Raw genomic sequence first — 20,935 nt, forward strand, 5'->3', positions numbered from 1 at the left:
AGGCACTAGGGTCAAAATTTGGAGGGTGCAGCAAGTGCAGTCGCACAGAGGCAAAAAGCTCTCTGACACCCAGAGAACACATAATATTGCTATATTTTACCTCTGAACAAGCAGTCACAAGCGCAGTTACCTTGCAGGTAACTAAGGTCATGATTTGGATGGTGCTGTAGGTGCAGTGGCACTGAGGCCAAAAGCTCTCGGAAACCCACGGAACACCGAATACTGCTATATATTGCCTCTGAACAAGCAGTCACAAGCGCAGTTACCCTGCAGGCACTAGGGCCGTGGTTTGAATGCTGCGGCAGGTGCAGTGGCACATGGGCTAACAGCTCTTGAAAATCCAATGAGCAGCGATTAATGCAATATTTTACTACTGAACGTTCAGTCACAAGGGTAGTTTACCTTGCAGGTGTTAGGGCCATGATTTGGATGGTGCAGCAGGTGCAGGGGCACAGGGACCAAAAGCTCTCAGAAACCCTCTGAACACCGATTATTGCTTTATGTTGCCACTAAGGAAGCAGTCACAAGTGCAGTTACCCTGCGCGCACTGGGGCCACAGTTTGTATGGTGCAGAAGGTGCAGTGGCACTGGGGCTAACAGCTCTTAAAAATCCACTGTGCACTGATTATTGTGATATGTTACTACTGAACAATCAGTCACGAGGGCAGTTACCTTGCAGGTGTTAGGGCCACGATTTGGATGGTGCAGGGGCAGAGAGGCCAAAAGCTCTTGGAAACCCACTGAACAACGATTATTGCTTTATGTTGCCACTAAGAAAGCAGTCACAATGGCAGTTACCTTGCAGGCACTAAGGCCACGATTTGGATGGTGCAGCAGGTGCAGTGGCACAGAGACCCAAAGATCTCGGAAACGCACTGAACACCAATTATTGCTATATTTTACTGTTAAACAGTCAGAAGTGCTTTTTTGGTTCTTTTGTCAACATTGTACATAATGTAACACATTGCCTAAAGCATCACTCTCATAAAAGCTGTAACCTATTGGACTTTTCTGTCTACCTACAACTTATGTTACATTCAGCACATTTACATGGCACACTTTCACGATTTATGTATGATCATAAAATGCTTCTGAATCTGGACACAGTAACACTTTGACAACAGCATTCTCTTTTCTATAACATTAGCACTTCAGCCATTGTAAACACTGTATAAATACGTATAACTTACCCTGTGCCATTCCATACCAGGCACTGGCAAAGCCAATAGGTCTCACCTATGCAAGATCTATTGGCTTTGTCAATGTTTTGTTAAGCCGTATTATACACCAGCAGCTATGATAGGGACAGTGCAGGTTGTGCCATACAGCTTTTTTACATTACTTTCAGCCATTTGCAACATAGCTAAAAAACATTAGCAAAGCCAGTAAATCTCACAAAGGCAAGACCTATTGGTTTTCTCAATGCTTGTTAGATTGAGTGGTCCTAAAACGAGGACTGTGCAAAGTGTTTTTGTCAGTATGGTAATGTTTTGTGCAGTTTCAATGTTTGCCCCTGGCGGAGGTTGCTTTTATTTTCCCCGTTTACTTTTGCCTTCACATTTTCATTGCATGCAAGATTATTTTTACTCCAATCGAACAAAGCCGAGACGGAAAATGTGCACAACCTTTTTATTTGTAAGAGATAGGTTTTGCTGAACTTGGCGATGCAGAGTAGAGGAACGGAGGAGAGGAACAGTCATGGCCTTATTCCAGGTACTGTGAATAGTGTAAATCTGAGAAAACCTGTGCCTGCACCTGGTTTAACAGTCAGCGCTCATCAAAGGTTTTGCCAGACTACGGTGACTGCATTCTGCATTCTCAATTTCCGACAAGTACTTATGGAGGGAATTGCACAGACAAAACACTGCAATAAGGGGGAGATGATGCAAAAAAACAATTTCCATACTTTATTTCCCAATTCAAGTTGGAACAGTTGGGATCAAGCGCAAAAACGACCTGATCACATGCCCAAACTGTATTTACAAAAGAGGTTTTTACACCTTGTTCTAACACTGAGATTAAGGCCTGCATTATTTTCCGTAAAGTATTGATGGTGGGCACAGAACATTTCAAGACATTAATTGGAATTTGTAACTTAAATAATAACAAAAAGCATGATATTAACTTGAATGTAGCATTATGAAAAACTTGGCAACAACCTAGGCAGGGCTGCAGAGTTTTCTTCGAACAGGACTAGGACCAGCAGTAGGCCAGGGCATCAAATTTAAAGTGGCCCCATTAGTGAATTTAGAACACTAAGGCCCATATTTATTCTTTTTTAGCGCTGCATGTGCGTCATTTTTTTACGCAAAAGTGGCACAAACATACAAAATATAATTGTGTTTTCTAAGTGTACGCCACTTTTGCGTAAAAAATGTACGCAAATGCGGCGCTAAAAAAAAGTATAAATATGGGCAAAGAATGTGGCCCACGTTTGCAAATTGGGGCAGTTTTTGAACTTGTGAAGAAAAGGCTGTGCACGTGTTTTGCACGATAGGGAAAACTGCATGTCAATCTTCGTTTTAATATCAGAAGAATCTACAGTAAAACATAAAAAAAAGCCCACCAGACCATAAAAAGGCCCACAAACAGCTAGAAAATCGACCCAAACTCTGACCTGCGAAATCAGGCCGTCAGACACTGCATGGCTGTCTTATAGGCCAGTCCAAACTTATCTGTAAAACCTCACGATTGTTTTAAAAAACAACTTTGCACACCCTTCTCCTTTCATACCCCCTCATCCAAACTGAACACGTAATGAATTCACAAAATCTAGGACTGGGCGCAAAGTATACCGGTTTGCTGGCAAACTTGCACGACTCTGACAATCTTTTAACTTTGCTTTTACACAAAAAAATATTTATTTATTTATACCACTAAAAGTGTTTTTGTAGTGTTTATCACTCTCCAACCTAACTGTAGTGGAAGATTTTTTCCATATTTAAAAAAAAAACATACTTTGCATTATATGTGAAAATGCACATAAATAACAAAGTTATAACAAATTACACAAGTTCTGTAGGTAAAACCTTTCTAACAGGGACAACCCCTCCGTGTGGGCAGAGGAGCGTCGCCCCACCAAATAAATGCCCCCATAACGGAAATATAAAGTGGTAATAAACTTTGTTTATTACCATTTTATTTTTCAGGGCCCTGTTCTGAACAGAGTGTCAGGATGGGGTGTGGCAGCAGGGAGCTGTGCACTTGTTTAAAGGGCGTCCCTTTGGCCGGCCTTCTTGCAACAGCCAGCCTGACATGCTCATCTTAAATATCTCTAACCTAGCAGTCTTAACACAGCTATATTAGAAAAAACGTAGGCCTCCGACACTCTGGTGAGAGCTGAGAGAGCCTGCTCTGACCAATCCTGATACTGGTTTCATGCTCGTGTCAGATCTGGGAGAGACGACGCAAGGAGAGAAGATCGTCGACAGGTGGGTGCCTTTTTTTTATTTAATTTTTATTTTATTCCCCTATTGTAAATATCAGCTGCCAGACAATGCTTTCTAACTCTGCATCTCAAATGAATCCCAGAGGCTCTTAAGTCACTACAATAACAAATTTCTAAATAGTGCTATGTCACAACTCGCAAATCGCACTCAGCCCTCTAAACAGTATTGCAGCCTTCCTGCACCTCAGGACTATACACACTCCAAATGTTGTTTCACACTGCTGGCTGAATTCAGTGCTTCCTGTCATCTCCCATGTTATTCTTGCAAGAGCACATGTACCTGAGGTGTCTCTCTGACGTTTGTGTGGTTCTGGTGCAGAAACAGTACGATTAAAGAAACAAATACCAACTCCACCGTGCCTCGCTGGTCCTTACGGTGCCACTGCTTTCCTTTAACACCAGGGTATAGTTCACGTTTAGCATATTTTACAGTCTTGTTTCCACTATTGACTGCTTTACTATCTGTGCGATTTACCCAGACTACTGCCCCTTGAATAGTAAGTATATCTTAATCTTTAGACAGTGTTATTAGCTCGTTGTCCGTGATTCTCTAAAAGCATCGTTCCTTAACCTTAAAACAGCAATAGGCGAGGGGTGGAAGGCTTCTGAAAGTGTCAGCTACTTCCAGTCACATTCCAGTCAATTGTTTTTATGCCCACAGAACAACCATATGCCAAGTATCCTTGCACCGGCATCAATAGGAACAGTACAGCTTGAACTTCCTGGCCATGGCCCAGCTGAATGGGAACACAAGCGACCTCAGACCAGTTTCAGCCTTTATGGGTCTCATCAGTGTGGTGGAGCTTGAATTCTAAGGCTCGGAGAAGATAGAGTTTTCAGAGCGGCTCTCAGTGACTTACTTTAATAAACATTCTATAAATTACTCCCTATTGGTTTACTATTTATTAAAGCACAACAGCCTCAATGTTTCTAAAAAGATTGTTTAAAAAAATAATGTGAAAATGTTACTGCCAAACTGTGATATGCTATCTTTGTGAGGTATAGTTAAAAGCATTAGAGGGACTGCTGTGTCACTCCTGGTGATGTTATCAGGAGTCATAGAAGATGTGTTGTCCTTCTACTTTATTAGGTTGATGAAGTGATGCTATTGCTTGAAGCCTCTTTCTAAAACTGAAAAGGCTTGCTTATATAAAGTTAACCAGCCATAACCACCCAGACCAGAGACCCGAGAGGCCAGCATCTCTCTTTTTCACCTCAACATAGGCTTTGCCCAGCAACATTTTTCCAGAAACTCCAAACCCAAAGCAAAAACACTCCTCAACAGATAACCACTGGTGATTACAAAGAACATATCACAAGTGACCAAACAACACTATATGACAGGGGTAACCCTAATTCTATATTTTCCCATGACAAACCAGTGCATTACTTGAGGTGTAGTCTAAGCTCACAATGATAACAATAGGAATAAATTCCCAGATACGATCTGCCAAAATAGGCACAGGATTGTAAGTAGGGTGCCATTATGGGATGGTGGCGTATAGAACCATTATAAATTGACAATCGCTCAGAGAATTCAGGTTCCTTCTCTATGAAGAGGACATAATTAAGACTTCAGACAGCTAATTGTGCTTCTCGATCCATTTAAAAACTGAAATACCCCAAAACAGTCCTAGGGCCAACCTGATGCACCAAAGACGTGAACAACATCTTGCAGACAGCAACATAATTTAATAGACATCATTTATAGGTAATAGAGGTTGTTACCAAACCCTTATGATGAATCCAGTTGGCAAATAACACATGGTTTCTAAGTGTCGTGTTGTCGCATATAGATTTTGGGACCTTAGACTATATATGTAGTGTGAAAAAACAAGAGACATTCTGGTGAATTAAGAAATATTAACTGAAACGTTGGATTTCTGCCTAGAATATCATAATAAAAATCTAATTTTTAGGTGAAACTGAAATATATATCTGGGTACACACACACACATAAATATATTCCTTCTTAAAGAAATGGGCACTCTTGCCACAGAAATAGTACTATGCTTGTTGGTAGTGTTCATGTCCTCGGTGTAGGAAGAAGCGATGTGTTTCCACCAAGAAAGGTTTTGGTTACCACAGAATGTGACCAAGACTCTTCCAGATCATAACGTGTTCCTTCCACCCAGCATGAAAATATACCAACAACACACCAACTCCGGAGTGGCTCGCTGTTGTTCTAGCCATGCAGAGGAATTTTACAAAAAATTGGAAAGCGGGCAATCAAGAGTCCCGCAGTCGATCCCCGGTCAGCTATCCAGCAGGGAGCATTCCCATCTCTGACTGATTGGTGATATATGTGTGTATGTGTGCACACACACAAGTGTAGGAGGGTGTCGTCACTAAAGGAAAAAACAAGGAAGTTAACCCACCAGCAACACAGAGCACCCTAAGTAAGTTTAGTGATTACCTTGAGAGGTGTCATGCCATTCAATGTTTGCAAGGCGTTTATCAGTCTACATTCACACCTAACTCCAAGATGAGCAGTTTTTAAAATGTCACTCAAAGGAAACAGAGGCCTTGTTTTTTGCTTGTGGTATATTTTAGGGCTGAGTTGTGCAATGCAGAATTTGAAGGGCTGGCTCAGTAACAGACTCTCAGGATAACCAATGGGTTCTAGTTGCATTAAAAGTATGTCAATGTATCTTTTGTGGATATTCTGAAAATCTGCCATGTATATGGCCTTCCAGGAGGTATCTGTTTTTGAAAGTTCATAGAGATTTCTACTCACTTAGGAGACCAATATATTTGTGCCTCCCACTGAGTTTCAATAAGCACAGTTTTTCCTACGACTTACCACCTCAGTTCGCCCACCACCTACGAGGCTTACTGACAGCTGTGTCTAAGCTCCTCCTCCACAAGGTGCTTCAGCTGTGGCAGAAGCTTCTCATGGCACTGCCACACTCTGCTACTGCCTTTGTTAACCGTTCACTCTGAGCAAAAAACTGTATCATCTTCACTTACGCCATATGCATTCCAGTATCACATTGTTATATGAGTCGCTGGCCTGTTCCTACTACAGAGTGAGCAGCGCTGGCCGCAGTCTTCGGCCACAGCTAAGCAAATAGAAGTTGCACACAGGCACTCACCTTCCATAGTGTGTTCTTCTGGTTGTGCCAACGTAGGAAGCCATGGAGAGGGAGAAAGAAAGACAAGACACAAGTCAGTGATGCAAAGTAAACATCAAGGTGGGATTTCTTTTAAATTCATATTTTAATTTATTTTTATTAAATACAGATTTAGCATAGCACATTCAACTGATAGGCCTTTCTGAAAAGAACTAAAAGTCAGTGATTATATATATTTTATCAACCTTGACAAAATTTGCATGCCTCAAACTGATGAGCCACAAATGCAGAGTTCTTTATGACTGTGTAAAAGAAGCACTTGATACATGGAATACGGTCTCATATCGAATACTCTAGACCAGCAGTTCTTAACCTGTGCTCCAAGGACCCCTAGGGTCTGCAACACCTACTCAGGGAGTCTACAGCTAGTTAGAAAATTATATCATATTACAGTGCACATAAATAAAGAAGTAAATCTAAATTATTAAAACGTTCTGTAAGTGTGGAGGAATTTTCAATTGGAGGCTAAAAATCAAGTTGGTATACTCAGATTGATTCAGGGGAGCAGTCAAACTGAATCCAGTATGGATTAATGGTGTTCTCAATTGAATATAGAAAAGCTTCAAGCTTCCTATTACATATAACTTTTTTTCCAGTATTCGTTAGAATAAAACATTTAATTGTGCCTGTGTTTGTTTGATGCATGTATTGTTCAAATTATTGAAATTGCTTAGGCCAGGGTCCCCAAATACCAATACTGACTCAGTGGCGGTCCCCGGATTTCAATATTGATTCAGTAGGTGTCTCTGGATTCTTGTAATGATTAAGTGGGCGTCCACAGAAGTCAAAAGGTTAAGAACAAAAGCATACTCTGATAATTCATGGTTAAAAAAAGAGATTCCATGGTGAGATACAGCTCGAATTGGGACAGTTGGGATTTTTGCAGATTTCTTTTTGGAATGCTGAAATTAGTTTTTGCTGCACCCCAAAAGTTTAGCTAAATTGCTGGGATGCATGGAGTGTATTAAATGCATAGAGTTTACTATCACAAGACATGGCCTTTGATTGGTCTCCTTAAAGGGTTGTGTTTAGGTTTGTTGAGTGATCTAGTACCCAGAAATCTCTTGTGGTACTGATGTAACAAAGGTGTGTTATAGGATAAAAACGCTAGGTGTTCAGTTTTCTTCTGAACAGTACCAAATGGAGTTTGCCAAGTAGAATGAAGGCGAATACACTCCATACTAGCAATAGGGGTTTGCAAGTTGCCTAATGTTCGCCACCTTTTTGGGGCAAAACCTGTAAAGTTTTAACTTATGTGTGGTCAGCGCTAGCTGCACTTGACTCGGGCTTTGAGAGGCCAATGAGTGTAAAGCCACCACTTGATGGCCATCCCCTTCTTGGCGACCCATCACACCCAGCCTTCACCTAGGGCATGATATTTACATTATGTTGATGCTCGACCTTGCTGCAAACAGTTTCCTGAGAGAGGGTGACGCACTATTTGGCAGGACAAACAGGCCAGAACCGTTCATTGCCAGTGGGATGGGAGTCGCAAAAACTTTGAAGGTGGCAAGGTCGAAAACGTTTTGAAACTTCTACTGCCTTCATGAAAGGTGAAGTTTGCTGACTTTATCTGACGGTCGTAGGCGAAGTTTGAACTTCATTTGCCCCTTATTTAAGGTGAGTGAAGTTTCAATTTCAACCAAGAAGGGTGGCACACTATGAAGAGTCAGTGAGGTTTGCATGCAGGAAATTAGTTCTGCAAAAAGTATACATTTAGAGATGATTTTCTTGCAAAACCTTTTTACAACAGTGTATTTTTGCTGTTTATTTCTTTATTATTTTGTGAAAACCTCCTTTCACTGGGAATTGTGTCCTGCTGTTGATTTGTTAAACAAAATTCTTCATAAATGTTTTAAAGTTAATGAAAATTGTGCAGTTTTAGAAAAAAACGACACAAAGTTGTGGATAAAATTATATGCAACTGAACAAAAAAGTAAAAAAATTCTATCAGTAAATCTAATTTTTCATTTGAAGAAGATGGGGTAACAATTGTGTTAATGCATTTCTTTTGTTGTAGTATTAAAGTTCGTATGTAGTAATATAATTATTGAGTGCTGTGATGAATAGGAATGTTTATCCATGTGTGGTGTGAAAGGGTAGCTGACTAAATCAGTTCTATTGTCATACAGACGAAATGACTACAGGGAGTGCAGAATTATTAGGCAAGTCGTATTTTTGAGGATTAAGTTTATTATTGAACAACAACCATGTTCTCAATGTACCCAAAAAACTCATTAATATCAAAGCTGAATATTTGTGTAAGTAGTTTTTAGTTTGTTTTTAGTTTTAGCTATGTTAGGGGGATATCTGTGTGTGCAGGTGACTATTACTGTGCATAATTATTAGGCAACTTAACAAAAAACAAATATATACCCATTTCAATTATTTATTATTACCAGTGAAACCAATATAACATCTCGACATTCACAAATATACATTTCTGACATTCAAAAACAAAACAAAAACAAATCAGTGACCAATATAGCCACCTTTCTTTGCAAGGACACTCAAAAGCCTGCCATCCATGGATTCTGTCAGTGTTTTGATCTGTTCACCATCAACATTGCGTGCAGCAGCAACCACAGCCTCCCTGACACTGTTCAGAGAGGTGTACTGTTTTCCCTCCTTGTAAATCTCACATTTGATGATGGACCACAGGTTCTCAATGGGGTTCAGATCAGGTGAACAAGGAGGCCATGTCATTAGATTTCCTTCTTTTATACCCTTTCTTGCCAGCCACGCTGTGGAGTACTTGGACGCGTGTGATGGAGCATTGTCCTGCATGAAAATCATGTTTTTCTTGAAGGATGCAGACTTCTTCCTGTACCACTGCTTGAAGAAGGTGTCTTCCAGGAACTGGCAGTAGGACTGGGAGTTGAGCTTGACTCCATCCTCAACCCGAAAAGGCCCCACAAGCTCATCTTTGATGATACCAGCCCAAACCAGTACTCCACCTCCACCTTGCTGGCGTCTGAGTCGGACTGGAGCTCTCTGCCCTTTACCAATCCAGCCACGGGCCCATCCATCTGGCCCATCAAGACTCACTCTCATTTCATCAGTCCATAAAACCTTAGAAAAATCAGTCTTGAGATATTTCTTGGCCCAGTCTTGACGTTTCAGCTTGTGTGTCTTGTTCAGTGGTGGTCGTCTTTCAGCCTTTCTTACCTTGGCCATGTCTCTGAGTATTGCACACCTTGTGCTTTTGGGCACTCCAGTGATGTTGCAGCTCTGAAATATGGCCAAACTGGTGGCAAGTGGCATCGTGGCAGCTGCACGCTTGACTTTTCTCAGTTCATGGGCAGTAATTTTGCGCCTTGGTTTTTCCACACGCTTCTTGCGACCCTGTTGACTATTTTGAAAGAAACGCTTGATTGTTCGATGATCACGCTTCAGAAGCTTTGCAATTTTAAGAGTGCTGCATCCCTCTGCAAGATATCTCACTATTTTTGACTTTTCTGATCCTGTCAAGTCCTTCTTTTGACCCATTTTGCCAAAGGAAAGGAAGTTGCCTAATAATTATGCACACCTGATATAGGGTGTTGATGTCATTAGACCACACCCCTTCTCATTACAGAGATGCACATCACCTAATATGCTTAATTGGTAGTAGGCTTTCGAGCCTATACAGCTTGGAGTAAGACGACATGCATAAAGAGGATGATGTGGTCAAAATACTCATTTGCCTAATAATTCTGCACTCCCTGTATGCTTGAGCGTTTTAATGAACTTTCAGATTGTAGTTTCAACTGCTGAGGGCTGAAGTATGTCTCGCTTTGTGTACCACCTGGATTTCCTTGGGTGGTGATTCCATCACTTACCGCTGAAAAAAGTCAGAGGTGATGGACATCAACAAATGTTCATAATCACCATCATCATCAAATCATCTTTATTCGGCATAAAACTATAAAAGACAGTATTGTAAGATGATTTGATGATGATGATGGCCAAAAATGTCCATAACTCAAAAGATGTCCATTTTATGTAGTTGTACTTTTATTAGTTTTCAATCTTGGCAGATTATGCTTTACACACAAAGACATAAGTAGCCACCTGGACATGTGCCGTTAGGTCAGTATAGAGGAGTTTCACACTAGCTATGATGATGGGGCTGAAGTTAAGCCGTCTTAGAAGGGTGAATAAATAAACTCAGCTAAAGGAGTCAAAATCTCTGTCTCAGTGTCTGTGAGTAATATAACAGCAGGTCGGTTGAGCTGGGCTGCCGGTGCTATTGTGATATGGGTTTGTCTAATATTATGGCGAGTAGTCTGCTTAGGCATGATCCTCTCCTCAGGTCAGGATGTATCAAGGAAGGGTTGACTTCGATCAAGGGATCCACCAGTGCCTTAGCCATAATTTTGAATTTGTGGCTCTGATAGAGTATCACTACAAGCATATATACCCATATAGTATTGCGAGAATTTATGGGCTATTGCAGCTTCCCCAATAATTTCATGCCCTGTCAGATTGTGTGCAGATATGGGACGGGGCCATAATACGTTATATTACAGCAAAGATGATGGAGGAGCTTGCTGCGCTTGTCACTCCGTTACTAGATATGTGATTGTGTGACCTTGTGTAATAGGACACTGCAGAATTGTGCTTGCACCAAATAAATGTCCCCGCTGCGGCTGTGGTGGGGTTAAAGGCATACTGCCTTTCACGCTGGCAAATCCGCACCTCCAGCTCTCATACCTCCTGATGCTTTCTGTGTTTTTAGCTATCAGGTAGCTCGTAATCTCCCTTCTAAGGTTTTCCATCTTTGCTTGCTACAAGATACCTGGAGATGCTGCTGTGTCTTGATTTTATACGAAAGAGAGAACTAGCGTGTCTGATATGTGAAGTGAGCTCAGTGTACCAGGGACACTCACCAGGTTAGTGGGGTCTTGTGTAGGTCTGATTGTAATTTTAGTAAGAAAAGGTAGTGGTCAGAGAGGCATCTAGGGAGGATTTGTGTATGCAATATGTTGTGAGCGACTTCCTTATATTTAAAGACATAATCAAGGTGGGAAGAGGTGTTATGACCCTCAGAATGAAAAGTCAATACCCTTTTGCCTTGATAGAACAGTCAATAGGCATCAACTTGGCCCCAGGCCTCAAGCAAGGGCTGCAACAAAGAGCGGGTGGCACCCCTACCCTGACACATCCAAAGTCTGTCAGTTGCTTTGTCCACCACCCAATTCCACTCTCTCCCTAACAGCAAGGAACCCAGTAGGAGTTTGTCCAAAAGTCTCATAATCACTTCCAGGAAGGATGTGGCCAGTGGGGACGGGGCATAAACATTTACCAGTGACAGCAGCCTGCCATGATGGTGTAAGAAAGGTGACACCTCGTCAGTACGGCCAGCCCTCTAAAGCCCATCACAAACCCTAAATGAAATACTTTTTTTGTATCCATATCTGGCCAGAAAGGGAGTTTTATTCACTGAAAAGGTGGGTCTTGTGAAGGAAGAGGAGGTATGCATGTGCCCATGTCACTGAAAGGTCTGCGGTTCTTTTGCAGGCCATTAATGTTCCAGGACACACAGCTAGTCCGGGAGTCTAAGGCTGTATCCCTACTCGTGGCCATCTAGGTTGATAGACATGTAGGGGAGGTGATCCCAGCACAGACCGCCCAGAGCATACAGCATACTTCCAATAAAACAAACAAAGGTGCATGCCAACAATTCCCATCCCTCCCTATACTTCAAAACCATGAACCACCTGTAGCAGAGCAAGATGCCCCAAATGCTTCGAGTAAGTAGATATTTGAACAGTCTAATTTGAAAAAACACCCTTTTCTCGAACTGAAGCCATGCAGCACAAATGAATACCTCAGGCAGAACTAATGTTAGGGCTTGAGAATAAATCTAATGCCCTGGGATGGGAGTGCAGAGTTGTGGATTAAGGAGTGGCAATGCCGGCATGCAGTACAGGTGAACTAATGCGAGCCTTCAGCAGACCCTCTGCTTCAGTCCTGCCTCATGGCAGGGGACAGTGTGCCAGATGCAGGGGGCGCTATACACATGCCGGGGATAGTATCAACCTGTCTGAACTGGATCAGAGGAACAACAGGACCAAACTCCGGGCAACGTCTGGGTTTTGATGCTGAGCTGTTGGAAGTCTTCTTGGCAGCTAAGTTGGTGATAGATCGAGTCCCCAACACCACCCCCCCCACCCCCCGATCCAAAGCAATGGGATGGTGCTGCAAAAAGGGAGGAAAGACGACCTCAGCCTTATCATGGACATGTTCTTGGAACACCCCAGACCCACCCTCCCTCTTTGCCACCCTGATTTAACTGAAACGTGAGATCGTGTGGGTTTTAGATGGCAGAAACTGCTTCTAATTAAGGCCTGGAAGTTGTGCTGTCATTTATAATCCTGTACAGTGGGTAAGCGCTGCCTGGCAGTGCAAAGAGGCCGAATGAGAAATGGTGCAATCGATATCCGTATTAATACCCAGCATGGAATACCTGTAGGCACAGTAATTTCAAAGATTGACCAGAAGTCTGTGCCTAAAAGATGCTGGGAGTATAATATACAGGTGGACAATTCTGACTTCAGATGTTTAGTTGCCACGTGCTCTGATTCAGCATCCCTCCCTAAACCTCACATCAGGCAGGATTGTAAGGCACAAAAGGTCAGACTGGCCTCTTACTCCGCCAGGCATTTCTCTGGTGGGCCGGAACCATTGGGGTTGGTTTTGAAATCTAGGCAGCTGTCCCTTCCACGGCTCTCCGAGGTTAACCGCAGCAGGGACAGCGGGGCTGAAAAAGAAGGGGAGGGAGGGAGAGACAAAGAGAACCGAGAAGAAGAGAAAGAGATTGCGTTTGGTTGCCCAGTCCAGTCCATAAGGTGCATGAAACAAGTGTATTGCAGGCCCGTCTAATCACTAGGACACTAGGTTATGTTTGCACCAGCTATACAAATTCCACAAGTCAACCAGGGCAGTGCATATTTACTCACAGTACATCAGGGTACCAAGTAATTCACTATAAATTCAGCATAAATAGCGTGGTGCTTTTAGAGCAGAGAACTGCCACTTGAGGTAAAGGATCCCGCTGGACTTATGCAGAAAATTCCAGCATACACACATCTGACATGTCCAAAACTCGGACAGCAGCAGGGCTATCTTTGGGTGGCACAGACTTTACAAGCCCAAACTTCACACACCAGAACTAGTCTCAGGTTCCACAGATTTCACAGGTTCGGGCATCAGACAAAAGAGCTAGCTTCAGGTTACACTGATCTTACAGGCTGAATGAATCATCAGACAACAGGGCCAAGCCCAAGTTACACCTATTTTACAGACTCAGGCCTGGGGAAGCAACACTCCAGTACCTTAAGCTACACAGACCATACTAGGTCAGACCTCAGACAGCATATTGATTCCTCGTGTTAGACAGATTTCACTGATGTAGGCTTCAGTCCTCAGTTTACACAAATTGCACTTCCTCAGCCATCCAACAAAAAAGTTATACCTTAGGTTACACAGAGCAATTCCTAATGCTACATGCATCGTATGAGATCATCCTTGAGAATACAAAGCTATCCCTCATGTTACACAGCTCTAGCAAGCTCTACTTAAAATAGCCACCAGGACACACATCTTACAGATTCAGACATCAGGACCATCCATAGTGTTACAAGTATTTCTGTGGCTCATGCCTGACAAAAAAGAGCTTTGCCCTGGTTGATATAAAATGGGATCACAGATTAGGAATGAAAATCTAAAACCACAAATAGGAGAACAGGGGGAGGTTAGGGAACAGGGACCACATATCTAAGCAAAGGTGATGCAGACCATAAATGACACAGCTATGTCCATGTAGATAAACTTTTACTCATGATTCAACCTCATTGTGGGTCACAGCCCAGCCCTGTGCTTTTAATTAACGGCCCTTGCATTCTGGTAGATGTAGCCCGGACGACCTATATTGCACAAGATGTACTACACTTGTAAATTAAATCGGTTTGTAGAAGAAACATTTGGGTTTTAAATGTATTTATCTGCTAACAGAGCCATCTCAAACTTGCTGCTATTACATTTTATAAACAACAGCATTATGCTTATGTGTATGTCCTTAGTTGATAGAGTATTTGCATGTCTCTGTTGATGCAGAATGTAGATACTGAAGCTGTGTCTGTGCTTTTGTAGATTATAGATAGCAGATCTGTGCCTGTGCCTGCTAGAGATCTATTGGAGCAGACCAGACAGATGGCCCATGCCTGTGATGCAAAACACAGAACGTACAGCTGTGCTTGTGTTCATGTAAAATACAGGCAACAGACTCATAAAGGTGAATATATTAATGCAGACCATAGAGAGCAGAGTTATGCCTGAAATTATGCACTGATTTAGTAATAGCTCTGCTGTCTAGTGGCGGCTGTTGCACAGCGCGTTGTGACAGAGATCTTATACAGCAGACATCTTTCACTGCAGATCATTGACAGCAGAGCTATGTCCGTATAGGTGCAGAACTCAGAAAGGAGAGTTATGCCTCTAACAAACGAGAAGCACTTAATTTATGGTAGTGGTGGCATTTGGTGGTCAAAACCATTCATTTTTGGGGACCAGTACTTATTTTTCATAATCAGAACGTGACCCAGACCAAGATGGAGGGGAAGAGAGGGGGGAGGAAGTAGGAGGAGAAATAAAAGTAGACACTGAAAAAAAGAGAAGAAGGCCTGGATGGAAAAGTCGCCGGAAGAGTAAGATAAAGAGACAGGAAGTGTACAGTGGTGGAAGAAAGACGTACATGGGAGAATCAAAACTAGGTAGCCTTGATATTTGGCAACCCCAGCATTCTGCAGTGCTGCTGGCTTGCTCCCAGGAAAACCTTTGAAGCTCTACATATATGTTTTTTTTTTTTTTTTTTTTTGTTTACAAGTTAAGGCCTGCGAAGGAGGCTGTGGTGTGTAACGATTCCTTCAGACCCCACCACCTCCCAGCAGCCTGCCTTCCGGGAACACATGTTCGGAAAACATCTCCAGTCTCCTCCCTTTCTTCCACTTGAGGGGCCAGGGGACCTCAGCCCTCTTGCCTTTAATCATTCTAAAAGGACCTGCCTGCATCGTTTAAACATAGGAACCTTTGATCATGTTAACCAACCATCAGCAGTGCTAGCGAGGGTACTGACATCCATTTTGAAGCACCAATGACGACTAGTCCTAATCCTCATAAAATGCATGAGAAGTTGTGTACTGAGTAGGGGGATACATAGAGGTGAGCAGACATAAGAGGGCTCAGTGCAGCAACACTTCGGCTTCATGAGCTGTCCAGGATGCTAATCCTTTGAAGCCACCCACAGCACACCAGCACTTTCGGTGCCAGGACCACACCAACTGCAAACACGTATCCACGTTTCCCCATCATCCATAATGTTGACAATCACACGATTGCCCCTTGAGTGGAATAAATGCAGAGAAGTCCCTTTGAGGAACTTCTTTCTCCAACATGCACGTGTGTCGCGATTGGACCTCAAAGACAACAGAAGTATCCCTCAGTTTATATAGACGGTACAGACTCAGACATCTGAGCTTTATTTCATAGCACACAAGTCATATAGATCCACATTTCAAACAACATATCTATCCTTAGGCACCCTGATCTAAAGGTGTGTTATCAAAATATTGAGTCTGAAATAGAGTCCTACAAAAGTGTTCTCTCCAGAATATCGACTATCACGTTATTTTGAAGGTAAGTGTAGAGTTACTGTTCTTAGCTCTACATCTAAACAGGTTGACAATATCTTCAATCTATGTATATACGGAGCTAAGAAGAGTAAATCTCTGGTTTCAACACACACACACACACAGAAACACACGAGACCTATAATCCGAGTTATAGAGCTCTCAGAGGTTCAGCCTTAATTCAACAGAGCTAGCCATCAGGGCAAACACATTCTAGAAGCTCAGATCACCGAGAGTCTGACCCGATTCTCAAGCCTCTCAAACTGCATAAAACTAATTCATTAGACAGCAGAATTATCTCTTAATGACGTGCATCAAAAATGCATTTTGGTCATTTATAATCTTGATTGGAAAATCTCGGTCCCAAACCTTACAACTGTACTTACATTTTAGAATAAGTGCAGACAAATAATGCCACATGTGCTTTCCAATTAGACGAGACACACATTCCGTGACCTATTCGAATCCACCTACATTGACCTTCATGGCCTGAGATACATTTCTATATAGTTAAAGACATTAGATGCACGTTCAGTGTAACTAATGTGCATCATGTGACCCGCACGTAGTGTCCCTAGGTGCATGCCTTGCCTGTGAATTTACTGAAGAGGGACATGTTTATGTTGTGTCACGGGGCCATTGCAATTACCTGCAGGAGAGGTGGGAGTTTCCCCAGGATATGAGAAGTGGGGTTCTCCTGCTGATTCACAACCAGTGTGATGTTGTTTCCCCACCTAGTCTGAGCTAGGCCATGAACGCTAAGTGCGTACCAGCAGCGCTGAGGATTTCTCCTCCATCTACCTCCCCTGCACCCGATTCCTCCCACCTTGCGGCAGCCTCAGCACCTTCTCCGCTCTGCTGCTAAATCCTCTGTGACACCTTATTACAGCAGCCCCAGGTACCTTGGCGCAGCCATAATGGTGATAAAGCAGTACGGTGTTCGGCCTGACAACAGCAATATTTCTCATTTCTTTTCACAGTAAAAAGTGGTGTCCACATAGCTGGACTCAGGTAAAGGATATCCTGTGGAGCAGGGTGGACACCCTCATGATAAGCAAAAGCATGGCGAGGGGTTCAGGGACTAAGAGCGAAGGATCTGGACAGGAGAGGACATGAAATAAACGTCGCTCTGCTACACTTTCCTATTCATTTCAATTATGGTGGCCCTTAAGTAGCCTCGGTAGACTGCAGGCAAAAACCCCTGCAGTAACTGTGTCGCCGTAGTCATGTTCAGAATGCACCTAAGACCTAACTCCAGCTCCAGAGCTGCTCAGCTGACCTTCGTTTGTGCTCATGGTTGGATGGTGGTGGACGCCAACACACTTTTTTAAGGACTGAGATTACTTTTTCTTCAGACTATTTATTAGACCACAAGTGAGAAAGGTAGAAAATGGAGCAGGAAGAAGGGTGAAAGACATAGGCAAAAAGGAACAAAGGGAGAAAAACAGGCATGAAAACGAACCTGCAAGAGTTAGTTAAACAATGGTAAAATGTTGTTATAGTTAGGAGAACTTTATTTATTCTTTCTAAATAAACCAAACTTAAATAACACAAAGGGTACACCTTATTAACTTATAGGTACCCCTTAAGTTTATAATTCAAGCACCACCTTTAAATTAATATCCCTTTATTTATTCTTTATCTACAAACAAAACTTAAATTACACAAATATGTAAATTTCTAAACTTTTACCTCAATTTATAATTTAAGGGACACGTTCAAATTATTATAACTCGCGCACCTCTATACACTGTAGTATATGTGTGTGTGTGTGTTTGTGTGAATTTACATATATTTATTACCTACTGGCAGGCGCCAGTAGGTAGTTATTGTTAGGACCAAGTTTCCATAGGAAAAGTGTTTTTTGACGTGGCTATACCTTTGGTGTTGGTTAATAAATCTTTGTGAAATTTTCAAGCAGGGGCCAAGAAAGGGTAGGTGGTAAAAAAAAGCATTTCCCATGTTCATTCTCATAGAGATTTTATACACAACTTCAGCCCAAACCATTTTATTTTATAACACCAATTTTGGCAGAAAGGCAGCCCTCGACCCTGAAAGCATCCTTTTGTTACTTGGTGTGAATATGTCCAGTAGTTTTTGAGAAATTACAGAAAATTCAATTTAGAATATTTAGGGTTGCAAAAACTTTGCGAATACCCCCGATTCAGTGCAGAGATCTGATTACCTGCCATCATTTCAACCAGACAGTGTTGGCAGCCATTTGTGACTCACCTTCAACTTAGTCCCAAAAAACAAACGCAAAGAAAAAAAAATGGGGCAGCGTACGAATACCCTAGCCATGCTCCTTTGGTACTCTTGGGACTCCGCCAGGGCAAAACATCATCTTTTTAAAAAAATCAATAGCGAAATGCAAGAATAGTCACAAATTTTGCAGTGAATTTTAAAAAAGTGCGAACCCCTGCACTTGATTTTAATGAAGCCCCTGGGTGGTCCAGGTCCTGGTGCTTCAAAATGGATGTCAGTACCCTCGCTAGCACTGCTGATGGCAGGTCCAGGTCCTGGGGACATGCACAGATTAGTAGAAAAATGGAGGGTGACACACTAAATATATAGTGGGGGCTGCACGGACCTCCTTGGGCTCGGGGACCATCACTTCCCCTGCACTTTTATTTAAAAGGAGGGGTGGTCACATTGACTGCCCTCCTGGGGCTGTATGAAGCCAACACATTCCTGGGGCAAAAAACTAAATAAGTGTGTGGACCGCACGGATGCCCTAGGGACCACCACCTCTCTGGGGCCATTTACATTTTAACAATAGGGAGGGGGCTGTGTGGCCCCACCCTCCTGGGCCATATAAGGCCCCAGGGACCACTACCTCCCCGAGGCCAGCCTATGCACAACAAAGTCAGGAGCTGTGCTGCCCACCTCCTGGAGCCATTAATGGCACTGGGTCCGCCATCCCCAGGGCCGGCTCCTGTTGTCTCTCGAGGTGCCCACCCCGAGGAGATAGCTGTTTGCTTTTGTTTGGTCAGAGCTGTCACAGCTCCTGCCAAGGAAAAGCAATCACTAACTCTGCTTCCAGCAAGCGGAAGATGTCAAAATGCAGCTTGCTGGAAATGGAGATTTCATCTCTTTCTCTGCCTGCAGACATGCAGGCAGGGAAAAAGATGAAAATATTGCTCCTGCGTGCAGGGAGCTGCATTTTCAGCAGTTCTCTGCATGCAGGAGCAATGCCGACTTCCGTATGCGCCAGGGAGCAGGTTGGGACAGAGGTGGCATTGAGGCTTCCCCTGTGGTTCCTATTATGGAGATGTATTGCTGATGCACAGGAATATGATCACGTCTTCATCAAACAAAGAAGCTCTTACCTCTATACAGTACAAATTATCAAGTGTGTTTTCTCTGCAGTTACACCTTGCAAAGATATCTGATGAAGACGTTCAAGGAACAAAGGCTGTGTGTGATGCAGGGCTGGGTGTATATAGGGCCGGGCAGCAGGGCCCAGCCACAGGCCAGGCCTTGAGGTCTATCCCCACCATGCACGGCCAAATGCCCTGCGTGGCTCAGGATTCAGTGGTTATAGGCCGCAGGGTCTGACCATAAGCCAGTCCCTGTGATTAATCCCCACTGCATACAGCCGAATGCTGTGTGTGGTGTGGGGTTAGGTGGTTTTAACGTCTGCCCTCGCCATGCACTGCTAATTACTCCACATATTATATCAATTATGACATCTTTGATAACATAATTTATAATATCAGTGTAACATTTGCAGTAAAATTATTGAGGACAAAACTGTGCATGGTGAAGGTGCGAGATACAGTTACCTTAGGGACGAATTATAGTTATGCTTTTTACGCATGTAAACACAGAACCTAACTATAACATCCCAGTAACCTTTGGTTTTTGAGGTGAATCTATCTATTTATCTATCTATGCTCAAATAAATAAAAAAACTTTGTTATAGTAGAATAATTTTATTCTTTCAGACTTAAAGTACACAAACATTACAAGACCAGGCAGCATTGGTATATGGCAACTCCGACATTCAGGTGGACATAGCAGTGGGCTTTTAGGAAAAACTCTGGGTACCTGCATTCCTGCTGCCTGATGAATAACTTTTTTCTGTTTGATAAACAAGTGTATTGCCAGGTGCAAGGTACTGCGATGGGCACCTGCCTTGACCCCAGTTATGTGAATCTGTTCATGGGCTGGTGGAGGAGCAGGTGTTCATGAAGTTTCCTGCGTTCAAAGAGCATGTCATGATGTGGCTGCATTTTATTGATGATATTTTTGTGCTTTGGAAGGGCAGTCAAACATATGCCAGTATAGTGTTTTTGTATGTAAAAGTTTAGGTGGACAAGGATACAGTGAAGACTAAGCTCTATAGAAAACAAACCCATCCAAACTAATATGCAGTATCCCTTATAGTGAACCGTTGTGAGCAAGACGCAACTGTAGCACGGAAGGGGAATTTCAGGCGGAAATCAAAATAATGACTAAGAGATTGAGGGAAATAGGTTATGGACCAAAAGTAATTGACCAGGCCATGAAGAAAGTGAAGATATGTGATAGAACTAACCTGCTTTATGCAGGACACAAGAAGACTGATCATGAGAAAGATTGTGTTAGATTTGTTACTACATTCTCCAGCCAAACATATGACTTAAGAAAGATCCTCAGTGCTAACTAGCCTATTTTGATAACAGATAACATCTTAGAGA

The 20,935-nt window shown here is 42.7% G+C and overlaps 1 protein-coding gene across 11 annotated transcripts in view; it reads right to left on the bottom strand.

Moving 5' to 3' along the window:
* NRXN2 (neurexin 2) overlaps positions 1-20,935 on the bottom strand; it is a 1,698,261-nt gene that overhangs the window by 1,246,706 nt on the left and 430,620 nt on the right. For 6 of the 11 annotated variants that reach the window (XM_069207988.1, XM_069207998.1, XM_069207990.1 and 3 more), the window contains exon 4: positions 6,544-6,561. The exons of the other annotated variants lie outside the window; for them this stretch is intronic. In XM_069207988.1, coding sequence (XP_069064089.1) covers positions 6,544-6,561 — 18 coding nt within the window. The remainder of the gene's footprint in view (positions 1-6,543; positions 6,562-20,935) is intronic. 11 annotated transcript variants of the gene reach the window in all.

The sequence above is a fragment of the Pleurodeles waltl genome, chromosome 9 (genome assembly GCF_031143425.1).
Source record: "Pleurodeles waltl isolate 20211129_DDA chromosome 9, aPleWal1.hap1.20221129, whole genome shotgun sequence".
NCBI lineage: Eukaryota > Metazoa > Chordata > Amphibia > Caudata > Salamandridae > Pleurodeles > Pleurodeles waltl.